The 12,677-nt window shown below is 43.6% G+C and overlaps 1 protein-coding gene across 1 annotated transcript in view; it reads right to left on the reverse strand.

The window, feature by feature from the left end:
- ADCY2 (adenylate cyclase 2) overlaps positions 1-12,677 on the reverse strand; it is a 3,557,286-nt gene that overhangs the window by 1,130,395 nt on the left and 2,414,214 nt on the right. The window contains exon 7 of the mRNA XM_085606100.1: positions 11,614-11,741. Coding sequence (XP_085462226.1) covers positions 11,614-11,741 — 128 coding nt within the window. The remainder of the gene's footprint in view (positions 1-11,613; positions 11,742-12,677) is intronic.

Genomic DNA, 12,677 nt, shown 5'->3' on the forward strand with positions numbered 1-12,677 from the left:
CGAGGAAGAATTATAAAAACATCCTGACTAAAGCTAAAAGGAGCTGGGAGGCAGAACAGTGGACAGTACTCACTAATACCTTTGAGAATAAGAACATAAAGGCTTTTCGGAAGCTTGTGGCAACTAGCACACAGGAATTTGACTATCGCCTAGAGACAGTAGTGCAGCCAGATAAGTGGAAAGTACACCTTATGGCACTTTATAGTGAATGGGGTCAAGTAATGCACCAGTGTGAGAATCAGAGATAGGGAATTTTGGGGGAGAAAGGTAATATAGCAACTATTGAAGGGGGAGGGGACACTGCAAAGAGGGAGTCATCATGTTTTACCCTGATGGAAACAGAGAAGGCACTTAAACAAATGAAGAAAGAAAAGGCCCGATGGCTAGATGGTATTGCGGGTGACTTATTCCTTTCACATTGTGAAGTATGGGTACCCTATCTCAACCCTTTGAGCAATGCTATTATGAGGGGAAATAATATCCCATCTACCTGGCTTGGTGCTGCCATAATCACAGTAGGAAAAGTAAATAGAGATGTGTCCTCCAACTACAGACCCCTAGCTTATATGTTAACGTCAGCTGCCACCGCGCTTTATTCCTGCTTAATGCAGATGAAAAGCACGGTGGCCGCCGATGTTAAAATCAAAGGTACTTGCATGCACTGAGCTGCTTTCACTGGCTTCTACACAAATTAAAGCGTGGTAAATTCAGTGAAAGCGGATTAGTGCAGGCAAGAACCTTGCATTTTAACATAGGCTACCACTGCGGTATCGGCCCAGTGCCTGAAAGTACTTTTAATGTTAACGTTGCCTGCCACTTCGCTTTATTACCGAAGCCCGATCTAAAGCGCAGTGGCAGCCAACAGTAAAATGAAAGGGCCTTGCATGCAGTGAGACCATTTTACCGTGTCTGCTACGGCTCGGTCAGGGGCCCACTTACCTCACAGCAGCAGCTGCTCCGGGAGGCCCAAATGGAAAATAAATGCGAAGCGCAGTGCCGTCCTGGAAAAAACAAGTGGCGCGTAACTAAGAGGAAGAACATCACATTCTTCAGCCCACCCTGCCCCAGCTAAGCTTACTTCAGCCAATCAGAGCAGCTGGTTTGTGTGAGGGCAGGCAAGGGCTGATAGCTGTCAAAGAGAATGAAGGGATACAAAATGAAAAGCTTAAATCAAGTCTCAATAATTAGATAGCAGCGCAAGCTACTCCCAGAGGGTCTGTGAGCTACCCGTAGCTCGCGATCGACTGGTTGGAGACCCCTGCTCCACTGCCACCAATATTTACTTGTAAGCCCTATCTGACTGTAAGGGGCCACAGTGATCATAATAGACACATGCGAGAGATCTCTCTGACTTGTTTCTTTGAGTCATGTTTTATAGGGTTCTGCCTCTGTGGAGTAGCAGTATATTCTAATAGGATTTCATGGTGAGGTGACTCAGCATCCCACCCTACATGATTGAGGTAAAGTGCGGGAGCTATCGCTAACGCCCAATCCTGTGAATATGAATGTTTTAGTGACATATAGACAATCTCTCTGTCTTCCTTTGTAGTAACAGTTATGCCCCACTTTTGGATACCGCAGATGCTTCGGATAAGGATATCGAAATGAGATGCAAGTTTTCAAAAAGGGGGTCCAAAGGCAAAAAGACAACACCTTCACCCTTAAGCCCATCTCCCTCGCCCCAGCAATGAAGTCGATCACTCTAGCAAAAACATAGACATGCATACAAATCCCTCATGCAGTGAGCCGACTGAACACAGATTATTATCAGCCCAAATCATAAACTTGACATAAGAAATTAGAGCGCTGAATGTAGCAGTGGGTTGTCTCTCTGAATCTTTCAGTAAGGTACATATGATCTTCAATTACTAAATATAAATCTAGGATCTAAGTCCACCTGCCTGGCATATGACAAGGGTGGGCTGGAAAACCATCGACCATTATCATCGGAACACCGGGGCCTAAACACAGATGCTAGTGGCAGCAGCACAAACCAAGGGAGCACCAAGGGAGCCCCTCATGACCCAAATAATTTTTTGGGGGTAAACCTAACAGGTCGCCCCCAAACCCATTTTCCAGTTTTGAAACAGGCACGGGCCCCCTATCAAGCATCCCACTCCCACAGGCAAATCGGCAATCGCTTCCCCATGGCAGTGGCATTACCCCAGTGTGGAAGCGGATAATATACCTGACCAACGTACCTAAGTTTGCACCTAGGAGAGACACAGAGGATGAGGCATCCTTGATTAATAAGTTCATTCACTGGATCTGGCGTGTGAGGGGGCGCAGATCCCTAATAAGGGATAACATAGTTGGGGCTAGAAGGCCCTCTACCTAGGGGTTTGACACAGATGCTAATGCCCTTACCCTAACCCACCATGATCTGGTTGAGAATCTAGTAGCCTATGACCTACGGACCCAACATATTTTTAAAACTAATATCCACCTTAACTATAGTCCTCTGTGTGGGATTAGCGAACCAATTTCTAAGCATCTTGTCATCCCTCAAACCATTGTATCCCCAGAGAGATAGACTGATGCTTTTCCCTGTTCCCCACGCACAGCTTGCTGGTTGTTATGACAGATCACACCAGTGAGCATAATCCCTGGTACAATAGGGATTCACACAAAAGAGACAAGACCTCCTTGTAGCGCCCGGAGTCAGCCAGATCAGATTTTAGAATCCATAATCCCTAGGGCCACCCGACCATAATTGCACATCAAACGTCATGCACTATTTCAATGCTATCCTGGAATATTGCGGGACTGAGGAACAGGGGTGTTGCTCCTGAATGGAACAAATATATAGAAAAATTTGACATCTGTGCCTTCCAGAAAACCTGGTCCATAGAGCCACTTTACCACCCTGGCTACCTAACCTACTACATCCCGGCAACCCAGGGCGTTAGGGGTGGTCCATTGGGGGGTCTTACACTATGGGTAAGGAAGGATATAGGTTTTAAGATCCCGGTATTATACTCAGTGAGTAGTGATATCCTTGCAATTGGGATGGCGTCCAGTCCATATGGTACTATATTCATCCTAAATTTATATGCTAGAGGTCTTAGCAAGGGCGGGGATCTGAAACCATCGACGCCTTAGGTGGGTTTTAAGACACCCTCCCAGGGGAAGCCGCAGTTGTCGTTGCTGGGGATCTAAACACAACGTTTGAACCTCTCAATAGTGAGGATATTGACCTAGCGAGGGAGGAGGATGTGTAATGGGGTGTTCCACTCTTGGAATTAGTCTCAGTCCAATTAAACATTGGACTGAGGCTGCCAATCGATTAAAAGCCCTATGTTTAGATTTTGGTTTAAGGGCAGTCAACGATTGATCCATCTCCAACAGACAAGGGTCAAACACTTTTAATAATGGTTACCACTCTAGTCGCATCGACTATCTCCTAGTTAGCTTGAATCTATTGCACACCCTTGAGGACATGGCCATGCAGGCATGCATGGAGAGTGACCACGACCCACTCTGCTCAAGGTTCATATTCAGGGACCCAAGGGCTCCTGCACAACCTGACATCCTACCCACCACCAGTGATGTTCAGCCTTCAAATAACATGTGTCGAGTCAAATCGCCCATGATCCTAGAATGCCCAGAAATACTATCCTCTATATCTAGTGAGCTGGAAAGCACAGTTGGAGTGATGGAGACATGCCTCCTTCACCTCCAACTTCCCAAACAGCTCACGCATTTGCACCACTCACTGTTTTTAAAAATACGCAGGTACGTCCAAAAACCGAGCAAGGCTAGGATGAAAGACACTGAGCCAAAACATCATTGGTACAACCTCGATTGGAGACATGCCGGCAGCACGCTTGGTGAAGCAATTAAGTTGGGTGACATAGCCAGAGTGCAAACCGCCAGGTCTATCTATAAGAAAGCTATTCATAGTGCCAAAAGATCCTTGGATGAAGATAGATGGCAGGAATTAAAAACGTGCTTGTGATAGCAACAACTCCCAGCGGTTCTGGAACGTGGTAAAATGGGGTAGGGGAGGATTAGCACAGTCCCCAGAAAACCATATCGACCCTGATGTGTGGGTTAGCCACTTCGCCACTCAATATGCCTATGACGAAGTTGAGGATAGTCTACCATTCCACACCCACCCCTTCTCTGTCGACAGGATATTTGATGAGGCAGATGTTAGTTGTGCACTCAGAGCACTCACATGAGGCAGAGCCCCTGGTATAGACTGTGTTCCTACCATTATTTTTTCTGCAGGACAGACCCAAATGGATCAAATACATATTATTACTTGCTAATGCGATTGCCCAAGGATCCCCTATCCTGGACACCTGGCGGGGGCTGGAGATAATCCCCATATATAAAAAAGGAGCTAAATCTTTGCCTGGCAATTACAGGCCATTAAGCCTCATCAATTCCATACAAAAAGTGGTGGACCGACTTGTTTTGGCCAAGGTTTAGGTCTGGATAGATGAAAACGCCATTCTTACCCCTCTCCAGGCAGGCTTCAGGGCCCATATTTGCACAATTGACCAGGCCTTTCGCTTTGTATATTGGCAGACAATAGTTCTCAGAAAGGGCAGCATGTATGTTGCCTTTGTCGATCTTAAATCTGCTTTTGACCTGGTCTCACGAAATAAATTGTGGGAGGTCCTAAAGGAGATGGGGATGGCACTCGACTTACTTTCCCTGATCGTTCGCCTCCATGAGGAAAATTATGCACAAATCCGTTGGGGGCGCCGGGAAACAAGACAGATCCTTTCCCTGTACAAAAGGGCATCCATCAAGGATGTGTGATAGCTTCCATACTGTTCCTCCTTTTTCTAAATGAAGTCGCAAACTTCCTTGCTGCCTTCCACACTGAAGGAAGATTCCCATTCTAATGTTTGCGGATGACACGCTGATAATCTTGAAAACCCCGAGCGAATTACAGCATGCCCTTAAACATTATGAAGAGTTCTGTCTCCTGGGAGGTTTAAAAATGAATGCTGCTAAGATAAAGTTTATGGCCCTCAATCCGCACAGATCCTTTAAGGGGAGAATTACGATGGATGGGCTTCCCCTCGAGCTGGCAAACTTGACCTGGACAGCATCATCGCCGAGGTCAAGGCTCAGTATGAGGACATTGCCAATAAGAGCTGATGCTGAAAACATGTACCAAATGAAGTATCAGGAGCTGCAGACCTCCGCTGGCAGGTATGGGAATGACTTAGGCAACACCAAGAATGAGGTCGCAGAGATGAACTGTGTGGTCAACTGGCTGCAGTCTGAAATTGATGCCCTTAAAAATCAGCATGCCATCCTGGAGGCAGCCATCACTGAGGCTGAGGAACACGGAGAACTTGCTGTCAAAGATGCCAGGTCTAAACTGGGCGAGGTGAAGGCAGCCCTGAACAAGGCCAAACAGGACATGGCGCACCAGCTGCGCGAGTACCAGGAGTTGATGAATGTTAAGCTTGCCCTGGACATTGAGATTGAGAAGGAGAGGCGAACAGGTTGGAATCTGGTTTGCAAAACATGAGCATTCAGTAGAATAATTATGGATACTCAGTGAGCAGCGGGTACGGCGGCAGCGGGTACGGTGGCGGATACAGCAGCGGTGGATACGGCAGCAGTGGATATGGCAGCAGTGGCTTGGGATCGGGATATGGCAATACATTCTTGAGTGTAGCCTACGCTGTGAATGCTGCCCCACTGGAGAGCTCCAAGACAAAGCGGACTGTCCTGGTCAAGACAGTGGAGACCAAAGACGGGAAGGTCACGTCCGAGTCATCCGATTTCTTCACCAAGCCTTGAATAACCCAACAAAACATTTCACTGTTCCTAAGTGCCTTCCGTCAGCTCAGCCTCTCCTGGCAAGCCAATTTCTATGGGAACTTAGTTTCAGGTAGATAGTGGCAAATAGGAGTACTAAATTCCCTTCATAAGGAATGTCCCCTTGAGACACTTGCATCTAGTGTTGAGCGCCTCCCTCAATCTGGCTGATGCAAGGGTGCGGGTGCAACACGACCTGGTCACCAGAGGGTTCTTCTGTAACTGTGACCTGGTCTATGAGCTTCCAGGAAAGGCTGAGCTCCCTCCCATCCTCTGCCTATCCCTTCCTGAATTGCCCTCCCTGCTTTCCCTGCTAAACACCCTTCTGAGAACTAGAAAAAACAACCAAAGCACACCTTCACGCCGAATGTTAATATCAAATATTTGTACACTGCCAGAATCAAATGTGGACTCCCAGTGCTTCTGGCATTCAATCAGCTGACAGCCAATGAAATGGCTGCAAAACATTCATCCTAGAGCCTGCCCCACCAGTAAACTCCAGACGGGGTGCTAAAGGGTTGAGGATGCCTGTTCCCAGGCACTTCTTGCATCTTCCATACATCTTGTGCAAATATATGTTCTTTCTGCTACGCTCCCCTGAAAGGAGACTTCTCTGAGAGGGCTGATTTCATGCACTAAAACGTATTTTTTGTTTAAAAAATAGAATAAAAATGAATGCTGCTAAGATAAAGTTTATGGCCCTCAATCCGCACAGATCCTTTAAGGGGAGAATGACGATGGATGGGCTTCCCCTAGAGCTGGTTGATGCATTTGTCTATCTACGGAAGGACATGAGGTGGAAGCCACATATAGAAGCCATGGCACTAAAATCCCGGCAGTTAGCTGGTACCCTGAGAAAGGAATTCAAAACCTCCCTGACAAAGGCCCTCAGCCAGGTACTACAAATTTACAATAGTAAAGTGGTGAGCTCAGTCCTTTATGGGGCTGAGCTGTAGGGCCTAGAGAAGATGTTCTAGCTAACAATTGCAGAGAACACGTTCTTGCGTGCGATAACTAGCCTCCTACAGAGTACACCCACCCTCCCCCTAAGGAATGATCTAGGCAGGGAAGCCTTGGTGGATCTTGCCAGGTTACGGGCAATTCTATACTGGTGTAGCATATGGTGTACCCCGGAACTGGCTCCATATGTGGAGGGTCTAAGGGATATTATCAATACGGATCAATTCCATAAAACCAGCTGGTTGCGAGACTTGAGAAGTCTTTTTAATAAAATGAGCTTATCATATTTGTGGTATTCCCCTTCCATGCCCATGTGCCCGTCAAAAGCAAAGAAACTTACTGGGAAAAGGTTGCACATGAGGAGATTAGGCGCCATGACTCCACTTCCCTCTCTGGTTTCTTTTTACAGATAAAACCACGCCCAAACCTCAGGTTTTATCGCGATCACATCACCAAGCCCTTGGACCGGAAACTCTATTTCCAACTTAGAACAGGATCTTTGCCCCTAAAGTGCTTTACATCCAAATGTTTCTCCACTGGGAATAAGAAGTGCCACACATGTGTCAAACACGTAGAAACATATTCACATGTGCTGTTTGCCTGCCTTGCCTACGCTGGCCCACGAAAAGCGTGGTTGGCGGAGACTTGCAGGAATATGGGTACTAGATCATGTAGCACAGCTCTGCGAATTCTCTGCACTGACTCATCACCTAGGTACACAATCTGGTGGGAAAATTCTTAAGGTGGATGTGGCATATACGAACCCTGCAAATCATGGTTGAAAAACGAAAATGAGAATATTTTTCCAATCATGTAGGTGCAAGTGGGATTGATGTGATATTTGGGGTCCAACATGGTTTCAAATGTTTAAGAGAGTGTCTGAATTTTATGCTCTTATCTTTACAACGTTATGAAATACACCATGTAGTGATTACTTTGTCTGTCTTTTTGCCATTTTGTACAAACATTTTAACCCGGTTTTAAAATTGTTGTATTGTCTTTAATTTTTTATGTGCAATGCTTTTATGACTTGTATAGTCAAATAAAGCTACTTTTGATGATGACACGTGCTACTTGTGTTGGTGGCACAATCAGTGCTGCAGACCCACTAGTAGCATTTAATTAACAAGCCCTTGGCACATGTAGTGTATGCTACTAGGGACTTATAGATACATTAAATATACTAATTGTGGAGAAGTCCATCAAACCATGTTTTAGGGGAGAAGCACATGTACCTTAGCACTGGGTGGCAGTGATAAAAGGCTTAAAGTCCTCAGGCCAACAAAAAGAAATCAGCAAAAAAGGTGAGACAAACAGGCAAAAAGGTTTTACAGGAAGATCACCCCAAGTCTGTTAGGTCTCACAACTACTAAGATGCACATTATTTGATTTGATATTAACTTTCTGCAGATGGAAAGAGAATGTATGTGTATAAAACTAAGAACATATTAATGAGTGAGTGGTAAAAAAAATGATGAGTCGGAATGCAATTCGTACGACATTCTCCCCATTACCTTTTTTTTAAGTAATGCCCTAAATGGCTAAGATTAAGCCTAGATACGGGTACCATGTTTAATGTGCCACTGCAACCAAGCTACATCTGACTCAACAGGCCTAAAAAGGATCTGGCCTGGCAAGTTGGACTGGGCTGTTCCTACTGTAGCAGGAGAAAGGCCGATTTTATTATAGCTGGGTCGAACCTGAGGTGGCATGGTGGGCAAACAAATGATGCCAATTGAATAATATCTTGAACGATTGCCAGTGGTTAGACAACTTGCAAGCATTGTCCCACTGCCTTTTAGGTGTTTGAGCTAATGATTATAACCAGCTAAACTACAATAGCCAATGTATGACAAGGGCTATCCAAAAGCACCTTTTTATGTGTCTATCTATCATGTGTGTGTGGGGGTGGGGGTGTGTGTTGCTCTGTGGCACGAAGCCTCACCAGACACCTAAAGCTGTCTTTATAGGACACCTTAAGATCAACAGGGAAAATGTCTCTGAAATATTGGAGGAGCGATTTTATAATTTTGATGAGATTCTATTATCTAGATGGACTCTATGAGCTATTCCTCTTTCCTGCTGCAGTTGACTCAGAGATTCAATTGGTTATGTACAAGAGACTTGAAATAGTAGAGCCAGCGGACCTTTGCCATATTTTGGTCAGTTGTCTTTTCTTTACCCTGTATAATTGGTGGAGATGTTTTATTTCAATGCCATATATATTTTATAGGGGATAATCCTTGCCTTCTTTCTTTTACAGGGGTGTGTGATGTTTTCTGGACCTTCTAGTGACACAAGACAGCAGAGCATACAACCTTTTTAATCAGTTCAGTGCCCAAGGTGGGATCCAAGCTTGTTATTACAGATTTCACTGTGCTGAGGGTTCAATATTAATGGCAATCAGTAAGCAATGAAAATGTATTTGCTGCTAATGTCAGCATACCACACCTAAAAGATCTTGCATCCTTCGAAACACACTATACAGAATGCTGCACACTGAAATTACTAGACAGATATCTCATGTAGGTGCCTATCAAACAGCAATAAACATAAATAAATAACCTCTGCATCATCAAATAGAGCTCATTAGATATAGCAACGGACATGCACACATCCCACTCTTGATACACAATACAGGCCTCATTATGATGGTGGGCGGATGAGCACCCAATTGCCATCATTTCGGGCGTATACCCATATCCAACAAGGAGTCAAATGTCCCGACAGCCAAATTACGATACAGCTGTCATGCAGGTGGTCTTAAACATCCCTTTTTAAAGCATGCGCTGCAGCCCAGAAAAGAGCACCATGTGGTACCTGGGCCATTCTGCGTGAATATTTGGGGGGCACCGCATGTGCTTCCTGAGCACCATAGCGGAGGACCTCAGGGGAAAAGGTCCCTGCTGTGGACCCCCAAAGTTCCTTCCATTTGCCTTCACATGGCGGTTGGACCGCCATGTAAAGGCAGAGGGAAATGGAAATCTTAATCCCTACAGCGGTCCCTGCACAAGCACTGCCCCTGTTGTAGGGATTACGGTCCGGCTGCCGCCCGACGGGCTCCTTGAGCCTATTGGATGCAGCGGTCTTTAACCCTGCCAAAATTGCTCGGACCGCCGGCATTCTAATCCGGTGGTTGGACCAATACTCTGGATGCCAGGCCGACCACCAGATTTGGGTATATTAATTTCCAATCCCTTACCTTATCAGATGGAATCAGTACACATAGCATCCATAATAATGTATCAGGCACAACAAACATTGCTCAAATATATCATATAGTAGGATATCATTGTGTTCACAGCAGCACCCTTTCCTGAAAGAGAACATACTATTGCCTAGCAACACACATTGAACCCTAGCACACCCATCCGAAAATAGACTATTTCATGGCTATTGTGGCTCCTCAATAGGACACTGTACTATCAGCTAACTCATGCACATTGTAAAAACCAGCTACTTTGGCTAGCAGTCTATCCAGATTGCACAGACTCTAGCTGACAAAGGCTGCCACTCAATGCTGCATGTGGAAACAACAAATGGCCTGAATCACAAAGGTAAACTCACAATTTGTGTAAGTTTACGTTTGATTATAAATTCGCAAAACATCATTTTAAGGGAAATGTAATAAGTGCAGAGACTCCTCAGTCGAGGCAGAGAACTCCGTACATAAAAAGATACTGCATGCCTATCTCTTTATGTGTGGAATTCTCTGCCGCAACTATGGAGACTCCGCACTCTTAGTGATAACTATCGCGCCTAATAAAATCTGGGGTTAGAATTTATCAGGTGCAATAATTAACATCAGTTTGCAGTGTTTTGTGCAATAACATGCTGGCTTTGGTGTCTTTTTCACCAAAATCCACATGTTCCAGTATTTTACTGCCCATTTTCCAGCCAGAACATTTCAGTAGATTTGATCTACTAAAATGTTCTTTGGAAAACTTGCTGGAGTGGAGTATTAACCTCAAAACTCTTATTTCTCGTCTGCACAGTACCATTAGATACCACACAGATAAATGAAATGGGTCAAGTGAGTGCATATGTAGGTTTAAATTTCAATACACCTTGTAACTGATTTTCAATATTTCACTAATACGTCAACTAAAAACTTGCATCTTTCTCTGCATAGAAAGATAAATATTCAATTTGCTATCATCATACACAATGGTAAACATTACACCTGAGTAACTTAGAAGGTTTTTATTGATACAATGAACATCAAAGAATGCATCAATTGGCTAACTTCATCATTACAATATTGCAATATATCAATGACAGGCATTCACTAATCGCACATTTGGCAACTTTTATTTTTGTTAAAATGAGGCACTCCTGAAGCAGGGGCTCAATGCACTGAGTTTCAAATTTCAGAAATAAAAATGTATTAATTACAATGTTTTGTGTGTGGTAGATCATAATTTGTTCTAAAATTAAGGGAATGCATGCAACAGGAATTAGGTATCCTTAAAGAGGAATTAGGCTGTGTTCCAGTATTGAGTGTGTATGCTGCTTGACCTAAGCTGCTAAGAACATGAAGTTTCACCATACATTTCCCCCAAAATAGTCTTTAGCAAAGGTGTTGTGCTGGTTTTTAAATATTGTGAAGTGAATTTGTATTCAACAAGAAAGCTAGAATATGTTCAGTGCAATTAAATGACATTTCACGTCTGAAAATCTTGGGAAATCATCCTTTGATAAATCTTTTCTGTTTACAGGCATCAGAGTTTAACTTTGTTAAGTCATTGGTCATTTATATTTAACTACTTCCTAATATTACTGAGAAAAATTGAACAAAAGGTGAATTTATTAGACATTTAATAATATCATATCCAGTTAAGCAGTGGTTAAAAGAGTACTCACTTTATTGCCTCACACATGTCCAATCCCATTTTCACACAGTTCTTTGCATGGTTTGGAAGCGATATCGGCAGACCGGAAACACAGTAGTAGCAATCACCTAAAATTTTTATTCTCATGCATTCATTCTCCTGGAAGAGTAAAACACATGGTTAACCATGAAATGATTAATTACCGTTATTCTTCAAAATATTTCAAAAGCAAGGGTTGGCATAATAATAATGCTGATCAGTCATGTTTCTAAATCCACATGAGACATTGCAGTACAATTCAGTGCATCTTGTTAAAAAAATGCCTACGTTTTGGGAAACCCATTCATCAATCCCCAGCATTCAAAATTCTGGTGAGTTAATCTTATCATGAGATAGAGTTTAACAATATGGTGGATTATATGTTACATTCAAAGAGCTATGCATGTAGAGTTCACAAAACAAATAAAGGTGTCTAAATAGTATGGTTCTACGCACACATAATGTCTTGAACTGTCTCATTCACTAATCATCTTTTCCATAAAAAACGTCTAAAAAGCAGATTCCAGTATATTTGTATGGGAACAGGATAATGCTGGCCTCCTTCTATTTTCCAATTAGCTAGGTGTTATTACTCCCAGCATCACTGCAAAGCGCCCTGCAGTGACCACATTATTTTTTAATTAAGACTTGATTAGAAGTGTCAGAGAGAGTGTGCTGTAACAAAAGTCCCTTTAAGATTATTGAGAGGAGGCAGCTGGTTTCAACAGACTCCTGGATACACCAGAGTTCAAAGCATAACATTCCACAAGCTTACTTTCTACGTCAGCTTAGAGACATATCTCCCTCTCTTATCATCATAACATAAAAATATGATTAATCAGGTAACGTATTAGATAATCACATCTAAACATCACATAAGGAAATATGTGTTATTGTTCATAGAATATAACTGTAGCTATGTATGTTGGACAGAATACTCAGGGCACAAATTCTGACATGTAGCTGGATAATGGCAACGCTCTCTATGTAGGAATAACTGCACACCTCCTACAGAGACTTCAGACCATACAGAACGCCGCAACCAGACTCATCCTC

This window comes from Triturus cristatus, chromosome 5_1 (genome assembly GCF_964204655.1).
Source record: "Triturus cristatus chromosome 5_1, aTriCri1.1, whole genome shotgun sequence".
Classification (NCBI taxonomy): Eukaryota; Metazoa; Chordata; class Amphibia; order Caudata; family Salamandridae; genus Triturus; species Triturus cristatus.